This window comes from Corvus hawaiiensis, chromosome 4 (genome assembly GCF_020740725.1).
Source record: "Corvus hawaiiensis isolate bCorHaw1 chromosome 4, bCorHaw1.pri.cur, whole genome shotgun sequence".
Classification (NCBI taxonomy): Eukaryota; Metazoa; Chordata; class Aves; order Passeriformes; family Corvidae; genus Corvus; species Corvus hawaiiensis.
In genome coordinates this window covers 24868686-24890750 of record NC_063216.1, presented here as the reverse complement: position 1 = coordinate 24890750, position 22065 = coordinate 24868686, and the positions used below count along the sequence as shown (strand labels likewise).

At 39.4% G+C, this 22065-nt stretch overlaps 1 protein-coding gene across 1 annotated transcript; it reads right to left on the bottom strand.

The window, feature by feature from the left end:
* Positions 1 to 1508: 1508 nt before the first annotated feature.
* On the bottom strand, positions 1509 to 20884 carry HCFC2 (host cell factor C2). Its single transcript, XM_048301118.1, has 16 exons — positions 20688 to 20884; positions 18706 to 18854; positions 18164 to 18324; positions 16896 to 17104; positions 16327 to 16411; positions 15199 to 15302; positions 14424 to 14612; positions 13144 to 13329; positions 12594 to 12697; positions 11421 to 11577; positions 10238 to 10438; positions 8964 to 9034; positions 7605 to 7742; positions 6100 to 6285; positions 5376 to 5661; positions 1509 to 4454 (listed from the first exon to the last, which is right to left on the bottom strand). Exons 1-16 carry the CDS (start codon positions 20851 to 20853, stop codon positions 4429 to 4431), a joined length of 2418 nt encoding a protein of 805 aa, XP_048157075.1. The 5' UTR covers positions 20854 to 20884; the 3' UTR covers positions 1509 to 4428.
* Positions 20885 to 22065: the final 1181 nt, after the last annotated feature.

The following is a 22065-nucleotide window of genomic DNA, read 5'->3' as shown; positions in this document are numbered from 1 at the left end:
AGTTGTAATTTACTACATTTATAATGCCAGGTTTTCAGCACCTAGCATGAGGCACATAAGGATGGAGTAAGACAAAGGGGCCCAGTAGCTCACATAGAGCTCTTGGGCCTTCCTGCCATCCTAACCCCTCTTCCAGGGGCTCCAGGTGCAAGACAGCAATTCTCTGGCTGAGCCCCACCACCATTCATTCATGCTAGGATCCAGCTGGGTGCAGCAGGTGCAAGATTCTATGGACCAAGAGGATTTATTTTAGCTCATCTTCCTGATACTTTCAGCTAACTACTGGAAATTATAATAAAAGGGATCTCCACTTCCAGATCAGTAGCAAACACCCCAAAATGAAGATCTCACTACTGTTAACAGGAGGAGGAACACACTCATTGCTCAAACAAAGCCAGCAGTCAGTGCTCCACCCCTGTCCTGGGAATCTGGAAATGCTTCAGTGTCAGAACTGGAAGCCACAGAATAAAAGCCCTGATGTTTAGCTCACTAGAAATATAAAGATACCCTAGGGACCAGCTAATGCAATAAAGAAAAAATAAATAAATCCAAGTTGTTTTTAAGATAAATTCATACAGCAAATTCAAATTTGCCTTCAAGAGAAAATAACTCCTACTCTGAAAATCTTACTAATAGAAAGAAAACAGCACGAGGGGATTCTCCACTGATGTTTTAGGCTTTCCCATTTGTTTTCCACTAATGCAAGAATCACAAGAAACAGGACAACAACCACTACTACAATAGGTGGGAACACAAGGAAGGAATCAATCTGAAGCAGACAGCTTTTAGCAGTTTCTCATGTGAAGTCTCTTAAGGAGGTCTAGAAACAATCCAGCAGACCTTACAGTTCACTTGCTCCTCTCTGCTCCCAGCAACACATGCTGCTTATTCCCACAAGAGTTCCCCATAGCTGCCATAAAAGGTTAGCAACTTGCCCCAAGATGGTGTCATTTTGAGCAGAGCTGGACACGAACACAATTCAAATCCTTGGCAGGAGCCTTCTGAGCACGCTATGTGCTCACACATCTTTTTAAAAAACTGCAACAAAGCAACACCAAACTCTTTGTCACTCACTCTCAACAACAGCAACATGACCCCTGTATAGACAGGGGAAATAATGTCAAAATTTCAGTTCAGAGGCCACAGCATGCAAGGCACAAAGGCATGGAAGGGTGCAGAGTAATGGTGAGTGCACACCAACTGCAGAAGATGGGGCATGGGTACTGGAGAACCTCAACTAAGGAAAAAGCTCATGAGGTAACCAAGAATTAACTTAGGAGACAATATTTATGAAAGAGTAATGGTATTATGACAGTGCTTATCACTAAAACCTCTTCCCCAACTCAACAAACTTACTCACTCTTTTCTTTGCATCAGAAATTCCAAGTTTGTACACGTACACCTCTGAAAAAACAGAAATTCCAAGTTTGTACACGTACACCTCTGAAAAAACAGAAATTCCAAGTTTGTACACGTACACCTCTTGAAAAAACAGACACACTTCAGTATTTACAATGCATTTGATAGGACAACCACTTTATTACAAAGAACAAACAATGCTTCAAAATAAGACTAATCAACTTGTATTGTACAAAATGTCAGTTTCCTTGTAGAGGTCATTAAGTAACAGGCTGTAAGACTAAGTTCACGTCAAATTCGCTATCTTGAAATACCAGATAACAACAGTAATACTTATTACATCTTCAGAGTTTATGGCATGATCATGTGCTCTACTCCAAACTACATTCAAAAGATATTGCTATAATTACTTTGAAAACACAAAGTGTAGGTTATTGTTCACTTCATTTCCACTTTCACAAGAACATTCTGAAGATGAAGCTGTAGCAGTGTCTGCCGTAACTGGCACGACTGTCCTACGCTTACACAGTCACAACCTCCCTAAGGAGTTTAGTAAACCTGGACATTTCTACAATATGGATACTGTAATCTGATAGATTTCAGCTTCTGTTACATCTCCTTTAGCAGTATCTAAAATAAATGGATAACATGGAGTCTCAAAGAGCTGGTGTCAACAGTCTTCTAAACTTTAAAATCGAACAATCAATATTTGTCTGATATCTAGTTGATAGGCAAACAGGTGGGATTTAGACATTATAAATACAGTTCTAAAAACAGACCACAAAGTGTATTTTACAGTGTGTACCACAATTTCAGTTTAAAGTAAAACTGTGAGCAACTGAAGAGTTGCATATGATCACTCTTCCACGTCACCCAACTTGGACAAAAAAGAGAAAGTGACGTCTTATGTCAAGTCAGCTGAAGAAAGCACACTCACAAGGAAATGATACTTTCATTGAAAACACCACAGTTTTACCCTTTGGTAGTCGTGACATACCCACTGAAAAAAGAAATTGTGCAAAGCATGTGAAACCAAGTGCAAAAAAACTCCACCCAGACACACCCAACAGGTTTTATTCTTAAATAACAACTCTACAATCACAGCTATCAACCAACAAAATCAAAGCCACAAATGTTTTCTCTAAAGGCTTCTTTCACAGTACTAATAAGAAAAACCAAGTTCTATTCTTCTAGTTGACAGTTCATGTGTATGGTACTTTAGTTATCAGACAGTATTGGTAGTGAGATCCTACCTGACAAAATGGACCATTAAAACACAAATATCTTAAAGCCAGTTAACTGCAGGAAAAGTCCTATACATTCATACTATAAACACTGTTTAAAGTGAAACTGGGATATCTGTCATTGTCATAAACACATGATTTTTCTCTGGAGTCAATCCACATGTGTTACTCCTGTGCCACAATTAACACTATTATAGCCATTTATGGTCCCCAGCACTTTCTAGATGCTATTGTAGCATGTGATGCATTGCGATAATTAAGGCTGTATCAGCACTTCATTATAACCCTGATTCTCAGGGTAGCCAAAACTTGGCTATTAAATCTGCTCTGGGATGCTTGAGCTGCTAACTCTCTAGCATTTCAGTGATACTTCTCCCACCAAACCAGGCACATCATTGATTTTAGTTTCTATATTTACAAACGCTCTTAAGACAAATTTAACTGGAAGAGGCAAGAAATTCTACCTTGATGTATAATCTTTTGGCATTTGGGGCAAAATTAAAGTGCAAAGTATAAACTTCATTGCACAGTAAATAACTTAGATTTTATTTTAAAATAAATCTTATTTAGGTGCCTCAATCTATTCACCTAGTGACCTTGTCCAACTCAGCCATTTTCCTCTACACTTTGGTAAACATAGTTTTATATATAGATACATAAATAGCATTTTAAATGTTTACCTTTATTTCACTACTGTGAACAAATTTTTTCTTTTCGCATAGGAATGGATCCACCTATTCCTAGAAGTAATGCTTGTTGATTTTATCAGCTAGCTAGTTAATGTAAAATGATGCATAGTAAAAGGGAGATACTGAACTTGATTGGCAGAATATGTTGGTAAAGCAAACAAGCACTTAAGAAGATTAACTGGAATAAATATGTTGAAATTTGCCATATAATATGTGCAAAATTGCTTACCATGTATTCTAAACTTTGGTTAAAATTTTCAGATTGAAGTTTTACAGAAACATTATGGAAGAAACACAAGTGATTATTAACACAGGAATGAGGTAAGTTATTATTAGTGCAAAAAGCAAGCATATGCTAAAAGCAAAGCATATGGATTAAAAAAAAAAGGAGAATGAATCTCATGGAAGTTTTAATACAAGACCAGAAAGGTCTCTTGTAAACATTGGTATTTACAAGTTTAAGATTTGTACAACTACAAAAGAATAATTATAAGTAATAGTAGTGCATTTACAATGAATTTACCTTTTTTTGTAATAAGAGCAATGGATAAGTTTATCTTTTTCTTTTTAAATTTTCAGGGGATATCTTTCAAGATTAAGATATTTGTTACAAATAGTAGAAAAAATCATTTCTTTACAAAAAAAGTATATATTAAAATATTTATACATTTTAAGTTACTATATAATAACTGGAAATTTTTGCCTTGTACTCAGGCACCACAATGAAGAATGTGGTATAAGGAACTGAAACCAAACAGAATTTGCTCATATACCAAATCTTATGAATTATCTATGCAAGATCTGTAGAAATCATGGGGAATCTACCTCAAATACTACTGCTTGTGCCAATTCTTTTATACATTTTTAATTTGAAACCATATTATTACATTTTAACTATCACTACCAAGAAGAGCTGCTGGATAGAGTGTGATCCTCCACCCCACCACCTCTGATATATTTTCTATATGATACTCATACCTGAGCAAGGCTCTATAATGTTGATGTGTCAAACGTAAAAAAGGTTATATATTTTTAAGGTAAAAACAATGCAAAAATAAAATATTTGTAGCATTTACAAATAGTACAAGAGTTACATTAAACACTACATTCGAAACTTGGGATTTATTAAGTCGTTTCTACTTTGAGCCTGATGTTTTCATGTCTGCAAAAAGAAGGAGACATTGTTAAATGTTTCGTAATTTCACATGGTGTACACAGTTAAACACTTTCAAACAAATACTGTTTCAGAGTTCTGGGATACAGCTCATGGTCAAAACCCCTGCCAACTAAAGGGTTTAAACAGCATTGGAATAGTGAACATCATAGAAGACAATTTCATTGTTACTCCCCAACTTAGAAAAGCACATACTAAAAACCAAGCAGTGGAGCGTTCAACAGGTGGGTCCCAGCCCACCAGCTGAGGTCAGCTACCCCCACACAACAGTTCCCTGCTGCCCAAGGGGGTGGGCACTCTGCCCTTCCTACCTTCCTCTGTGCCCACAGGACCTCTTGCTGAGCAAAGCCAGCTCCCAACAAAGCTAGGCCAGAAACAGGAAGGAGTGGGATGAGAAGCTGGCAAATTTCGCTTTGAGACCCTGGATTGGCTTACTTACAAGGTGAGCCAGAACTGACCAGGCTAAAACTAATCATTATTTTCAGTGAATCCATTCCCATCCCCAAATCACCATGAACCAGTACAAATTCAAGGCCAGGGACAAGAAGACAAAACCTCTTCGGCCTGTGATACAGACTTTAAAGTGTACATGCATCACAAAAATGCACCTTACATCACCTGGTGGAATTTTTTTTTTCATTTAGGAGGCTGGAAAGACTGAAAAACCCCCTGATGGCACTGTATGTCATGTACATGATGAGCATTATTGGATTACTTCTTATTAGATTAAGAAACTTTTGAGTTGAAGTGAATCCCAGGGAAGTAAGAAGCAACAACTAGAATTGCATAAAACTCCCATAAGGAACAAAACAACATTTCAAGAAGTTCACATGCAGTGCTGTGTTGGTTCTGGAGTCACAATGCACAGCTCCTGCCCCACTCAAATGCTGTATGTGACAGTGACTTTACCTTGGAGCCACCGAACCTGCGTGGCCGGGCCGTAGCCTCTCTCGTTCTTGGCTGAAATCCTGAACACTATGGCAGGCCGGGAGGTGTAATCCACGTGGGCGTTGGATAGCTGGGCAGCAGTCACTATACAGGAGGTTTTAAGACCACAGTATATCCTCATAAATACAAGCTGACTTGGATTTTCCTGTAATTGTGTGGAACGGATGGCTAAGTAGGCAGAATATTCTAAAATATTTCCAGAGGGTGAAGCAGGAGGCTCCCAAGAAAGATGAATACAGTCGACACTCTGAAGAAAAAAGAGAAAAGTATGATAGTATGTAGCTAACCATAAATATATAAACAATATTAAAAAACCCCAAATTCTAAAGATTATGTGAAAATTCTAACCTATCATCACCACTCTGGAGATAAGGATGTCTTTCGACATTTTTTTAAGAAGCGTGGTAAACCCCTATAGATCTAAGGATGCAAGACTAGAAAATCATGGGGAAACCATCAGATGATTGAATGTATATCTGCTAACATGATCCATAAGTCTTAAAATAATTCTTTTTAGCAAATATCTTAAAGAATATCATATCAAGCAGAGTTAACCAAGTAAGCACTGGGCACTATTTTATATGACAATTTAAACTTAAAAATAACCCCAACAACAAACCAACTCTAACCAAGAGTTCTGACCAGAATTTTAAACATCAGAACCAGAGTTACCTATATTTCTCACCTTGGTGATTTTGACTGTTGAAGGAGCTCCAGGAAAACCTGGAATGCACGTCTTGAATTCACTGATTTTACTGAAAGGCCCAACACCACATCCATTAATTGCAGCAACTCTGAACCTGTACACTGTGCCTGGAAACAGATCCTGTTTCTTAAGTAATCTGTAGTCTGGTACATCTGCACCTTCCGTCTGAAAATAAAGCAACATTTGTGTTAATTTTAAAAATGTTCTAGACACAATTAGCCTAAAAATGTATAAGGTCGTAAAATGAGATTAATCTCAGTTTAATTGAAACTGAAAATCTATTTAATATTGTTGTACTTACATCAAAATTTATGAAAAGGTTTGGACTGAGGCACTCTCTCACCTCAAAACAGCTGATCTAAGATGCAATGTGAGACTACATATCTAGACCGAAAGATACCCCATTTTTTCAGTCATTTAAATGAAATTGCACCTTGTGGTTACTTTTACTCAGGAAAGTAAAAATAAAGTAGCATTTACAACTACATAAGTTATGATTTAGTTAACATAATCTTCTGTCATAAAAAAAGAGTTTTATTTCAAAACCAGTTATTCCTGAAGTTAGGAGCTGCAGTTCAATGTGCAGGTAACCAAAATGTTTTTAAAGAAAAGCACTGTAAGTTAGTAACAAATAGCTTCCTGGAACATTGTGTGCTACCATACTTCCATGATTAAAGTATGCATTGATGCATCACTGATACTTAGAGTGGAACTATTTTCCTTCTGAATAATGTGTAAGAACCACAATCAATGTAAACAGTGTCAAATGCACTGTGCTCTTTAAAACTAAGACATACGATATTTATAGTGAAGCTTTCAAAGAAAGGTTTCTGTTATTTTGTTTCTGTCTCAAGAAGACATGATTTTTGTTTCCAGTTCACTAGGACATCACTAATTTACACTTTTACCATCAAAACTGTTAACACTTTTGCAAGTTTCACACTCATAGTTTTCATGTATCAACTTACATGCACAAAACCTTAAGTTAGAAAGATCTAATACAAAAGATTCTACAGTTCCAGATCTAGTCTTTTTAAACAGTGATGTCTTACTAGTATCTTTAACAATTTTTATGCAAAGATTCTGGGAACAGAGAAGAAACTGAAACATTTCAATGCTGGACTGAAATAACATATTAAGAAATTGTGGGGTTTTCAGTTTTTAAGAATTTTTATTCACTTGAAAGCTTAGTAAGTTTAAAATTGTTTCCTAAGGCAAGAAATAAGAAAAGAGTTAGCAATAGCAAAATAAGATATTTTGTATTATCATACATTAACAACAAAAGAAAATTCATCCAGTTCAGGAAATAGTAAAAAGAGATCAGAAAAATACATGTGGAACTACTGGTCATAAAATACAAAACTCCTACAAGCACCAGCATCTGCTGCAGTATCAGAAAATCCCACATTTTGTTGTGAACTGTATAAGCAACAGATTCTGAAACAGGTATGTGCAAGTTACATCAGAGAAGAACCAGCAGCTACCTTGCTATTGATGTTCAGTGTTTCCTCTGGCAGCAAGTAGAACTGGCTCACCACAGCACTGTTGTTCTTAAAAATTCCCACATCATACCACCGGCGGTCCCTGGCTTTCACCGGTGCTGGCGGCCTCTGGGGAGCTCTCTAGTATTTGAAGAACATGTCATGTAGATTACCCATACTTCAATGCCATGGACAAAAACTAAGGCTCTAGTTTATTTAAGAGACAACCCCCTTTTATACCAGTGTTACTTTCTTATGCTTCAAATGAATATGCATGTGTTATTCAAATACCGTGCAAAACCAACTGGTTCTTATAATTGACTTAGACACAGTCTGTCATTTAAAAAGCAACAGCTGGGATGTCACATCTAATATTCTAAACAGGGAGGGGAAGAAGTTTAAAGCTGTAGAACTAGGTGTCCGTAGCAGTATGTAGTTGTGAGTTAATTTCTCTCAGAGGTCAAGAAGTTTCCCAAGGTGGTCCAACATCAGCAGCTCCCCCTGGGGCTCAGCTGTACCTCAGCCCCACACGGTGCTCCTTGTCAGGCCCTGCGGAACTCGCCTGCAGCTGCGAACAGCCCTCTGCTGTGGCGCGGGGCATTGGGATGCAGGGCGTGCAAACTGCTCCTGACTGACCCAGAAACACAGACTGGCTTTCTCGCTGGTCTCCAGGCACCAGGGAGGGCACTTGCACAGTCAGGTGCCCAGCACAGACAGGCCAGGATCCTGCTAGCATGGAAATGGGGCAGGAGCTGCAACTGCTCTTGGCAAAAGCACCCCAACCCTTTAGTTGCAGCTGCTTCTCCCCATCCTCAGTTCCTCGCTTTTGGTGGCAACAGTGGCACCTTGGGTTTGTGTATTAAGTTGTAAGCAGGTGAAATAGGAAGCATTTACTTTTTCAGGCAGTATTTACAGCTTGCATAGTCAGTCCCCATCTCCTCTAGGGAAAAACATCAAGATGTCAGTTAAGTTACGTTTCAAAACTATAGAATCAGCAGCTAACACTAGTCTGATCTAATACATACTTCATTTTAAATTCAGTTGTGCACACAGAAAAACTTTTTACATTTGCACATCATGCAGCAGACCATTCCACTGTGCCAGTTGATAAAAATGATTCAACAGCTGAAACACGTACTTGGATCTCCTCCCAACTACACAACTGCTCCTCAGAGCCACATCAAACCCACACAATGCAATTAGTTTTACAACAGAAATGTTTACCCCTGAATTATTCACTTCAAGCTCAAAATAAACATTGCTTTTCTTTCAGAAATACAATTAAAGGAGAACAGAAAAGCCCTTACAACTAATCAACAGAACAATAGGTAAAGCAATTTGATAATACTTTTTCAGACTTACAGAGGAGTGTGAATCATTTGTCTGTCCAGTATTGACCCTTGCTGAAGGCATGACATAAGCAGTTTCAGCAGCTAAAAGCAAAAAGTTAAATTTTAAAAACTCAATCAGTAAAAATTTTAACACAAAACCCACAGAGTATGAAAGTTGACCTTAATAGCCATTTGTAAGCATTTGTTGCACAAGAACATCTCAGACCTCTTTTGCATGCAGTTCTATTTATAACACAAACTAATTTTGGTTTCTGTCATATTCACAGAACAATTCTGGGAGTCTGGCATTGGAGGCTGCTACAGATAATACAAACAGAAGGCAGGACTCAGAAAATCCTAAAAAGTGACAGGATTATGAAATCAATATAAAATATTTGCAAACAAATAATCTAAACACCAGATTGAGGCACATACTGGGGACATTGTATGAATAGTCTAAGTGTGAAATCTTAATTTGATGGCATTGTTTCTGACATCAATACAGTCTGAATTTTGAACATAAGCAGTTAACCTATAAACAATCCTAACAACTGGGAACAGAGCATTAATTAAATTTAAAATGGAATATTAAAAGAAAAAAAAAGATTAAGCACATAAGTAACACAAGGAAGTATTAGTATTCTATGCTTGTGGTCCTGGGTTTTGCTTTTAAAATATAATAGTGCTTGGTAAAAATTATACTATGCACACAACATCAACATCAGAATACAGTTCTTTAGTTAACACTTAAAACAACGACAAGCACAGCCTGTTGATATTTGTCAAAAACAAGACTTGAAAAACTACCCATTTATTTTCTGCACTACTGCTTATTTTGGATATTTCCAGCAGACTGTGAAGAAGCCAGCACATCTGACTAGCAGTGAGCTGGCCACATTAACAGGCCATATTCATTACAGAGGTCAGTTGCTTAAAATCAAAATCATCTGAGGTTACTATTTTAGTCTTTTGCTGACAAAACAGACAATCACGAATCAATGAAAGCAAATGTGCAACGGGCACCAAAACTGGCTGCCACTGATATTTAGAAAATGTACCTCTGCATAAATGAAGATTTTTCACTTACAGGAAACGTGATTTACAAATGCATAGAAGGAATATCCTGATTTTAAAAGATGTATAAATGCTAGCAGAGGTCATCCAGGCCGCACAAGGTCTTCAATGCACAAAGCCCTATCTATATCCCAGGTACTACTCAAGACGGGAATCCCACCACACTAGAGGAACTCTGATGGCCTTAGAAATATATGGCTCAAAATACAGTATGTGAAACACATTTCAAACCTTCAGATTTTGAATTGAATGTTGTTAGTGAAGTTTCATCTTTAACAACTGCCCCATTTGTACTTGATGATTCAGTTTTAACAGCCTGCTGGGTTACCATAGTTTGTGTGCTGGAGACAGTACTGGATACAGAAGCATCAGGATTTACAGTTTGTTTGTCCAAGTCATGTAATTCACCTACATTTGCTGATGTCTGAGCACCTTAAAGAAAAAGAAAATATTAGCCAGAATTCAATATTGATAACACAACACATCTCAACTTGATCTAATGGATTTAGTTTCATTTAAGTTTAGCTCAGAATTAGGTTAGAACAGGTCTGATTATATTGATTGCTAATGCCTACTTTAGGTATATAACTGAACAGAAGTTTGTCTACACAGTCATAAACAGATGTATGTAAACAGTTATTTTAGGCTTGCTGTTCTTTATGTATTTGGTCATCAAAAAAAACTAATTTGGGAAAAAAACTGCACTAAAATAAAGCATCCACATAAATCAGTATCACAGAGTAGTAACAATCAATTTAACATTAACCCCTGTAGAAGTCTGCTTCTCATTTAGCAATAAGAATCAAAATTTCCACATCTAATTAAATTACACTGTGAAGAAAATAAAAATCCAACTACCTGTAAAATACATTGAAGTAAAATATAAACAGATAAGGTGATTAAGCCTGGATTCACTACACTGAACCTAAGGCATTTCAGTGAAATGCATAAATCAGAGCCTTGTCATCTTTTATTTCCTCTACAGTCAGAGAGAAACATGCCTCTCTCTACATTGCCTGAGATTTTACATCAGCCAATAGCTTTTCACTGCTAACAGACAGACACATTGTCAGTTTGGAATTACTATCACCATAATGTTGTAAAATGTTATCTGTCCCTTTTTATTTGATGCTAAAAATGACTATTTATGTTTAAAGAGACACGTTTGCCATCATAATAATGAATATATTGAGAATTTCATGTGCCTTGCAACACTTCAAACAAGTTAAGATTTCAATTTTCTTCATATATTCTAAAAATATATTCAGTAATAACTAACACAAGTTGAGTTTTTTAAACTACAAAGGACTCTTAAATAATTTTAAATTACAAGACAGAAACAATCTTATTTTATGTTTTTGAGATGAACTTTAACTCTCACTTTTTAATTACTTTTTTTCTATAGTCATCTTACTTGAAGTACAAACAGGCAAAAGAGAAGGGGCATTTGATTCTTTGAATCCTGTAGCATCTGCGTGGTTTTTCATAGTCTCCTGTGTAACCTTGTTTTCAGGTGCTGCAACCTTTTCTTTTCCTTCTACTTTTGAATTGGATGAAAGGGAAACTTGGACCTAACCAAAACAACACATTTGTTAAACTGCAAAGTTCAGAAATTTCAATTGCAAGCATGGCATGAAAATGCTTGCTCATAAACAACAATACAAATTCCTCCAAGAATTCCCCCTAGTACTTTAAATTAGACCAAGAAATCAACCTCTCAACCCACCTTACCTTAGCCATTATAGAACAGAGACTCAAACACTGAGTTGACTTGGACTTGTCCCTGACACACACTAAATTTTATCTGAGAGTAAGCTCATGTTCTATTGTCATTAGATGGAAGTTCATTGCTGTGTACATTTAGTCTACTGAGGGGACTTTAACAGATGAGGAAAATCCCAATTACAGAGGCTTTCAACATTTGCTTTCCTGACATGTACTTGAGATATTTCTACTCTTAGTGAAATTTATAGTATTTCTACATGTGTTTTCTCCAGGAATACATAATGGATCCCATACAGATCTAAGACCTCACACAACTAAGAAAAGGTCCAAAGTTCTAAAAATGGGATCCTTTAGCCAGAGTTTGTCCTCATTCTTTCTGTTAAATTGGCAAAATAGCGGAACATGTACACACACAGACCACAACCAGACAGATAATAATTGGATTTAACCTGCTGTAGGAACTTACAACTAAGCAGACTAGCATAAAACTAAACTAGACCAACGAAGAAGGAATATGCCTTATTCCTTTTGCTTCCCACATTAATGTCACCAACATTTTCAGGAAGAATAATATTCCTACTGGTGTCAGGCTCCCAGTTAGCATTGTGGAAGGCAATACACTTGCAATTCCTTTCTTCATTAACAAGAAAAGGACTTGAAAGACTGTCTCTCAATCCTAAAAGCAAAAAGTATGTAAGAAAACAGACAACTACTTCAGCAGGTGTCTTTTTGTTTTATTTGGTTTTGTTTTTTCTAAGATCTAAAAATTATGCAGGGAGTTTTAAAACTGAGGAAGTGTTCTGGCAGTTCACTACCTTCCCATACTGTTTTGACACTTAAGCATTTTTCAGTTTACACTTACGTTATTAGGAATGAGATTATTTGTTTGGCTGGGATGATCCACCTTCATTTCTGGATAAGGGACACTAGGCAATGATTGCGGACTTTGATGTAGAGAACAGCCACCTTGCATGCAAACAAAAGCAAATTCCCATCAGTTATGTAAAACTTCATATTATGATGGTTGGAACCTATTTCAGTAAGGAAGAGGGAAGCCAAAGTTGCCTGAAGGAAAACGTTGTTATAAGCCTGAAATGAAACTGTATGGCCAAACAGTCAGGTAAAATCCCTTCCTCACTGCTTCCTTCCCCAGATTGTGGCCAGCATTCTACAAATACCTTCATAACTCAGACAGCTGGCCAAAACCAACAGAAACAAGTGAAAGGGGAATTTTCTATAATTATGATGCAGCCATTTGGGGAATAACCAAAGAAACAGGGTGTCTCTCTGCAAAGAAACAGGGTCTCTCTCTCACAGAATGGTTCTTTACAAAACAAACTCATATTTATTACTTATGCCACCCTCCAGTCTGCCTGCGCACAAACATTAGTGTAACGTGATCTGACTGCTACCTTGTGAACTCAGCACAGATGTCTCAGGAACGCCAGTACCAGGAATTCCAGCCACCGGGGGCACTGGTGAGTCAGCATGCAATTGAAGAAGATATCCTTCAACTGTAGGGACTTCATCCCACTTCAATTGAAAAGAGTTGGTTGTAGCTCTAATCAGTTGTACCTGTGATGGTGCCAGAGGTCTCTCTACAAGAAACCAATAAAACACAGACAGCATGTTAGAAATTGCCCTCCCTTACCAGTTTATTAAATATCTGCATATTGCAAGCAAAATCTTTTTTCACTGATGTACAATATATACCAGATTCAACAAGAAACCACTGTCAAAGGTGGCAAGTCAAGTCAGAGAATCACAAAGTGTCTTTTTAAAGTGTTCAAAAATGCTCCAGTTTTGATGCTTTGTTTTTAATGGTTCTTCTGCTGCCAGTAGGTCTTTGGGTTGTAGCTACATCATCGAAGGGATTACAGAGGAAGGACTTGTGCTTTCCTAAAATGCTGCAGGTAGCTCTTTGGCTCCTAAAGCTTTACATATTCCTCTAATTCACAAATTATTCCTCTTCCTTTTTGCTTGCTCTGTGTAGCTGAAGTGAGCTTTCCCTCTAACAACTTCTACACAGGCTGAAGCCTAGACATGATTAATGTCAATGGCTTGCTCCTCTCACATGCCTCTATGCCTGACTAGGCTGCAATCTTCAGCAGCTGCTACTCTTTTTCATTTTCTGATTTTCTGAGGGAAAAATGAAATGGGAGAGAAAGAGTTCTAGTCTAGTTCCCTCTCTCAGTGTCCTGCCATCTATGCAGCTACCAATGAGTGATTAGTGCTCCAGAATTCCCCTCACTGCCAGGAACAATTTGGGCCCTTCTTAGATTGAAGAATATCTTTTTGCAGTCCAAGAGATGAGGAAGCATCAGCAGCAATAATCCCAAGAGAAGAAGGGATTTGGTGAAAAAAGTACGTAGTAGCAGAAAAGATCACTAAAAAGAGAGACCAGGAACCCTGAGTTTAGGCAAAACAGCCTTTAGCATCTTGTGTCAACTGACTATGGCATGCAGTGCAGAATTCAGCACAAAGTTCTTTCAGCGGCTTTAAACAAGCCTTTCTCATTTTTTCATTTTAAGTAATAACCTTTAAACAACCAGCAGTGAAGCACGATGTTAAAATAATCTTTAAAATGTAAATAATCTTGGAGTTTGCTACAGCTTTAATGTTGTGATCATCAATCATGCGAGCTTTCCATATGTTAATAAAATACACAACGTATTATTTATTTCTGACTCACCAGTATCAAGGTACCAAAGATCTTTGCAGCAAACTTGATTGTTCCAAGCTTTTCTGTAACCATCTCTACCACTCCAGATATACAGACGAGTGCCAACAGCTACAGCACAGTGTCCTGCTCTTGGCCCTGGTAACAAGTTACTTTTGTCCTCCTGGCAATCTGAGATCAGACCTATCCATTCTGTGGTATCTAGTAAATGAAACTCACAGCATTTAGTTTCTAGATGTTTTCCAAAACAAGAAATAAAGATGTTAACACACTTAACTGCTCAGAAAAAAATGAAAATAAATCACCTCTGTTTTTATAGACAACTGCATTTAAAACTGAAATATTACAAAGAGAAGGTCACTTTCCAATAAGTGTGCAAGATAAAATCAATTAATACAGGCTGATTTTCTGACCTCTGGTTATCTCTCTCAGGCAAATAGATCAGAAGTTGAGGATTCAGGGATAGTACTATCATGCTTAGAAAAACCTCATTTCAGAATCTGTCTCTTGTGCTCTTCTACAAATGAAGAAGGAGCATTTACATTATTTAGTATTAAAGTTGTATTAACAAATATTTGCAGAAGCAAATCTGCTGAATCTTCAAAGAAAAATAATAATTAAAATATTACTTTTCAAGTAAGATGCAAAAAACTGGCAACTTCTTCAGTCAGCCACGATTACAGCTATGTATCCTAAACTTTTCTCAAGGTCTTCAAAACAGTTACTCTACTCTGTTAAGAAAATGTTAATTCAAAATGCCCACTCCCAGAAGGGCAGAAACACTGACCCAAATTAAGGTAAGAAAATGAACCGGTGCATTTCCATTCACCATCAGAAGCAGAAATTTCACCTCCTGCTGACTGTGGAACCCATCCACCAAAAACATACATTCTGAAACACAGGAAAAGAGGGAAGAGGGGAAAAGAAAAGAAAAGCCAGTTAATATCCAGATCTGCTGCATGTGCTCTCTCAAACTAGGACAAAACAGAAAATTTCTAGTGTTTTACAGTTTTGGTTCACAGCAAATTTTATTTGTATCTATCTTCTTTAGGAAGTACTGTTGCAGATATCTACCTTCTAAAATTTTTGAGTAAATTAACTGATTGAAAAACCCAACCACACAAAAAAATCCTGGAAGCTCCTCATGCAACTTCCTAGAAATAGAAGTGAATACTGTAACATTTAACAAAACACCAAACTGCTAATGCTCTCCGAAAATCACACACATACAACAGAATTTCTACAATCCTTTACTGCAGACCCCTCAATAAGTCATGCTAAAATGACTGGCATCTAACTCAGATATCAAAATTCAAAAATATAATGCAGGCCACAAACTACTAACATTTTAAGTAAATAATAAAAAGCTAAGCTGTTGCATCAGAAGATATTAAGCTTTCATATTTCTTTACCCCCTTGCCTCTTTCTCCTCACACCAGCTTGTAAATTGATAAAAAATGCACTGAAACCCATGTTTAAAAATCCATTTTATCAATACTACCTGCCAAAACAAACCACACTGGCAAGAAGCAGAGTAATGAGGAGCAGACTACAGAAAAAGCAGGGAATAGTTTGGCCTGGAACTAGTTTTAGTCTTTGAGCAGTTTCTTTGCATATCTACCTCATCTGTGTCACACACAGAGGCACTCAAGCTCACTCCTGACAGAGCTTAGGCCCAGCTGAGGCTGCCCCAGAATGCACAAAGAAGCCCAGAAAGCTGCTGGTGGGTTGGGCAGATTGTCCTGCTGCATGGAAACACTGGCAGTTTGATACCCTTAAGTTAACAGTGGTACTGAAACAGCAGCAGAAAACTATTCTACAGGGCTGATGTTTATACTGAGCAGTAGTGGATAAGCATCATCATTCTCCTACTAGGTGTACCTTTCTAGAGTTGAGCTTTTAACAACAGACATACTTGTTTCCTATTACATTGGCCGTATGGAGACTGCGAGGAAGTGGTACTGTCCCTTTGGTTTCTGGTCTTGACCAGGTCATGGTTTCTAAAAGAAAGGGAACAAAATCCTCAATAAAAAAAAAAACAACTTGTTACTACATATTTCAATACCTGGATTTTAGGAGGGAACATACCTCTAATATTCAGCAAAATAAAATGCCACCTTCTTAAGATGGCTACTTTAAGAAAAAAGGTGCAATAACAAGCACTTGGAACTTCTTTTAAAAAAACACAGGAAATACTGAGAAACTAACGGTTTATCAAAAACATATATTATGGTTTCACTATGGTTATTCAACTTTGTTCCTTTAGAGTGCTTTAAAGACTATGATAACCACCTCACAGTGTACCTGAATCAGGGAGGATAATATATGCAAACAATGCTGTATCTATTTAATTCCAAATATTACAAAAGGCTAACACTCTGGTGTCTCAATAATATCTGCACCACAGCATGCCATTAACCATTCTACATTGCAATTTTTCCCCTCAGCCAGCAAGCACTGACTTCTGCTGGCAAACCAACTCACCTATGTCAAGTTCCCAGAGATCATTAAGCCGACAGCCACACATCCCTCCAAAAATATACATCTTTGGGCTTCCCACATCTTTTCTGCAGTACACAATGGCTGTGTGAGATTCTCGGGGAGATGGCAAGATTCCTTTGGTCACAGGAATGCTCCAGCCAACCACGCCAGACCCATGTTGCAGCTCCAGTTCATAGAAATCATTTAAATATCTAGGGTATTATTGTCAAAGTATGAAAAACTCACTTATAAGCATGATGACAAGTGCGCTTTAAACCCTGACCATTTCCAAGTATTACAGACTTCTGTCTTGGGAGGGTGTAGAGTTTTAAACTCTCAAAACATTTGATGCATTGTGGACAGTACCAAATCTGGATTTAAAATGGATTTAAAACAAAAAAAATTAACAGTTATAACTTGTTGCCTCTAAGAAAACACACTCTCTTATTTGCTACACTTTATTACATGAAAGAAACATTGAACACTGGAAAACAACATTCCTTGCAAAAATTGCTACATATAGACACACTTGCAACAAACTGCAAAGTTGTGAGAAATACATGATGACAAGAGATACTAGAGATTGATTTCTGCAACTCTAAGGCAACAAAGGTGAGAAGAAGCTGTTTTGTTTTGTGTCTTCAGGCTGGCCAACAGACAATTACCCATTTGTTGCTGAATCTATCAGCAAGTTATTTTTAGATAATGGTCTTTGAATCTTGGCATTCACACCAGATACCTCTTGTTTACTGAGCTTGAAATTGCCAGTTTATAGCTCAGTGGATATAAGTGCTCTGAACTGCAGGTGAATGTGGATATAAAACTTCAGCATTATAGCACAGTTTGCTGACAATAAAGGCAACTTCAGCCGTTACTGTAAAAAATTTCCAGATGAATTCATAACTGTTTTTCACAGCAATATAGAAGAAACATCCATCATGAATTCCCTGATGACTCACGAGACTTTGCTGATTGAGGTAATTCTAACAAACAAGCCATTCTTAAAAACATCACCCAAAATACTAGGAAAAATACCAAAGCCTACTCAGGTTTCCCTACAGAAGTGTCAGAGCTGTCAGTCAGTGTTTCATATTGTGAGATTAGCAGAAGGAATACTTAAGCTTCTTCGCATGTAACCCCTTCACTGCACAAATAATCCAACTTAGAGTGCTTGGTATGCAGGACAGCCTGCCTAGAATGTTCCTTTTCAAAGCTGTCATATCTAGTAATTTGTTTTTAAAGCCATTAAATTCAAAGACAAATCAGCATACCTGGGAACGTTATTATTTGAATCTTCACTTTCATTTGCCAGGCCACCAAATAAATAGCACTTGTTACCATATAAAGAAAAGCTGTGGCCAAGCCGAGGACAGGGTGGTGATCCATTTGAAGGAGCTTGAGGTTTTACTTTTTTCCAGAGCCATCGACTTGCCTTGAAGACAAGAAAAACATATTCAGAAATAATTTCATCTATAGTCAGCCATAACAAATAGAATTAATATAATATTAACACTTGTATATTTTCTGAATTATTTTTAAGGGAATGCTGGGCTTTTTTTAGGACATACATTAAAAGAGACATGTAAGAGCTAACCTTAATAAAACATTAAATATTTTATACTTTATAGATGGAAGCCTCTATTTCAAAGTTATTTAGAATAAACTTTAGCTTCTGAAGAGGGAAAAAAATCTTTCTGAAGAAGAGCAAAACCCATCTAACTTTCCTGTGCAGTTGGTTAAATAAAACGTGTTTGTTCATAAACAGATAAATAAACTAGTTCTGAAAATCAAAACATTTTCATACATTTCCTACCTGCAATTCATATAAATCATTGCTATATCTTCCATATTCAACCATTCCTCCAAAAACTAGTATTCTGGTACCATCACAAACAAATCCGTGTGCTGCACAGCCTGGAGGAATATCTCCCCTTACAGCAGGAAGGAACCACTGATTTGTAACTACAGTAGGAAAAAAAAAAACAAAACCAAAAACCAGAAAAAAAGGATAAGAAAAATATTTTGAACACTGAAATACGTATTTTTAAACACCTCTGCTTTCTAAAGAATTACCTTTTATTTGCAGATAACTGTGAATGGGCTACTTGCTTCACACTAAGTTTTAAACCAATTCTTATTCTTTTTAATAAAAAGAAAAGCAAACACCTCTATCAAACCAATGTTACTCAGTATATGCATGAGCCCATAAGGTTACTGTAACTAAGTCAGTCATGAAGGGTAACCCAGCAATTTAATAGACCTGCCAAGAATAGAGGCTAATGGGGAACACAAGTGCAGTTCCACACAAAAGAGATAACCACGCTAACTCAGAGGGAGCTAGCCCTAGAAACAGAATTATTAAAGCTACAGCAGCATGGCACTGTGCCTGGACTTAATAGCCCTATTCAAAATCTAATTACACTGTTCTAGGACCCATTTTAATATCCACAGAGCGCCGCACTGATACGCGGGAGAGGAGAGGCAGACAGTCAAGAAAAAGCAACCGTTTGATCCAGCAGCAGCATATTGGTGTTTAAAGTGTTCTGGAATTTAAGCATTACAGGGGACAATGTCTTCTTTTTCCTACACTGTTTTGTGAGCATGAAGAGGAGAAGTATGAAATTAGAAGCTTCCAGTGAACGTTGCTGTAGGGGATTAAGATGCTCTCACTGTGTGCCAGCTCCTCGAAAATCATCACATGCATAGCAAGGGCCATGGATGACATCGCACACTCTGGCAGCTCAGGTCATAACCCTGCATCTTAAACCCCAGAGAAAAGAAAGGTCAGTTTGGGCCAAACACTCGTCCAGAAACTGGAACAACTGAGTCACGATCCTTTCTGTCACTGCTGCAAAAGCAAAATACCTTAAGCAGAAAGTCTGGGCAGAAAAAACCCAAAAAGTCATGATCAGACTCACTCAAAAGGCACCCATCAGAACCTCTGTTCTGATAGGAGTTTTCTTTGGATTACTTCTCAGAACAGAAAGGTTAAGTGATTTTTTTTCCTCCTCCCCTCAAAAAATGTGATTTAAGCACAGTAGATTTTGAAGCTATCAGAGAAAAATCTGCCTGGAAAAACCTCAAGCAGCCAACACTGGCTGACTGAGAAGCACAGATCAGTCCCTTAACTCTCCCGTCTCGGCCCAAACCCTGAAATTACATGCAAGTTTTCCAGCCTCATTCAGCGTTCCGTACAGTAACTATTTAGGCGTCTAATCTTTCACAAATAATATCGGTCTCGGGCAGCTTCCTGTTTGGAAAGGCTCCCGATGCCAACATGTTCACTTTTCCAAACAACATTCCCATTCCAGCGCGTCCAGCTCTCCTGAGCCGCCGCCACCAGAGGGAAGGAGGGGGATCCGGACACTCGTGGGGACTAATCCCGCCTGCCGCCATTCAGCCGCGACCTGCCAGGGGAGAGAGGCTCCGCACCCCTGCGCGAGAGCCGGGGAAAGCAGAACAGACCGAGACGCACCGGGAGATTCTCCCGGTCGCTCTTCCCCAGGGAGGACCACGAACCCCGCAGCACCAGCCAGGGCGCAGCACCACCCCAGGGAAGACCCCTGGCCCAGGCGTGTTTCCCGCCCCGCCATTTCGGCTCCAGGCAGCTCCTCAGCCTGCCGGCCGCCCCCTCAGCCGAGCCTCCCGCGGGCAGTGCCGGGGGAGGGCGGGAGGCCCGGGGGGGATCCCCGGCGCCGTGCGGAGCCCGGTGCCACCGGCGGTCGCAGACGGGACAGCCCCGCCGCTGTCCCCCCCCGCCCCGCCCGCCCCGCGGCGCGGCCCCGCCCCGCGCACCCGTGTTGTAGACGTGCAGCTCGTCGGCGATGCCCTCGTTGCCGCCGCCGAAGATGATGAGCAGCTCTCGGATGGCGACCGCACGGTGCCCGTGGCGGGAGCGCGGCACCGGCCCCGTGAAGGAGGACACCCGCCTCCAGCTCAGCCCGGCGGCGGCCGCCGCCATCTCAGCGCCGCTCCCACAACGCACCGCGCGGCCGGGGCAGCCCGCCGGGGAAGGGGGAGCGCTGACGTGAGGGCGGCGGGTCCGTGTCCCGCCCCGCGGCCGCCTCCGCCGCAGCCCCGGCTCGGCACGGCCCCCTCCGCTCCCGCGGAGCCCCCGGGCTCGGCCGTGCTCCGACGGGAGCCCCTGTGGAGGGGCTTCCCGCCTGCAGCGCACCCCGCCCGAGGGGTGCTCCCTCAGCTTGGGGCACCCGCTCTCCCTCCGAGCCCTCAGAAACGTGTAGCGCATTATGGGGTTTTTTTAACTGGCTAGTGGTAGGCGAGGCAATGCTGCTGCCTGCGAGGTGTGCAGCGAGAAAGAAATGAATTGCTGTTTAAACACCGAAGGTTGAGATTAGCAACCGAGGTTTCGGTTCTACAGCCAGCAGCGGGTGATGTGAGAGAATTCGAAGGTCTCGTTGTGCAGGAGAGAAGCTGCTCTTTCCTGTGTGAGAGGGGTGTTGTGTGAGAATATATAAACGTGGGAGGCTGAGGGGAATCCAAAGAGGGTGTATCTGGTGCTAAAAGCCTCTTGTCAGTGTTGAGTTCTACATAGTAAATTCTGATGCTGAGATGTATAATTGAGGTTGGACAACAGGAGAAATTTCTTCACAGAAAGGGTGATTAGACATTGGCATGGGCTGCCCAGGGACGTGGTGGAGGTGTTAAAGGAAAGACTGCATGTGGCACTTACTGCCATGGTCTAGTTGACAGCGTGATGTGTGGTCATAGGCTGGACTCGATAATTTCAGAGTTCTTTTCCAACCTGGTTCTGTGAAGGTGTTACTGCATTGCCAGTAATCCCGAGGGTTCTGCCAGGTGAAGGAGCCGGTCCCAGTTCTGCAGGCTCATATGACGGTGCTGCTTAGATCTGTTCAGATTCACATAGAAATGGAAAGGAATGTGAAAAAAACATAGGTGGATTTTGGTAAGCATGAGCTCAATACAAATTAAATACCACAGCACAGAAAAATACTAATAGTTGTAGCCATCTGCACGAAGCGCATAACTGTATGTATAACTCTTCATTTATTTTTTTGTTCAAGCAGAAGATGGACTCCTGTGCAAAATCAGACTCAGATAATACAGTTTGGGCCTGTTTGAGACACATGGTTGAAAATTCACATTTTTGGCTCCTGCAAATGGAACAGCAATTTTAATTTGGAACACTAAAGAC

Coding starts and splice junctions, on each gene's coding strand:
- HCFC2 (XM_048301118.1), bottom strand. CDS start 20,853: ATGGCGGCGGCCGCCGCCGGGCTGAGCTGGAGGCGGGTGTCCTCCTTC. Junction 18,855..20,687: donor GCTGCACGTCTACAACACGG/GTGCGCGGGGCG, acceptor TTCCTACTGTAG/TTACAAATCAGTGGTTCCTT. Junction 16,412..16,895: donor TCTCTGGGAACTTGACATAG/GTGAGTTGGTTT, acceptor CCTTTCTTTTAG/AAACCATGACCTGGTCAAGA.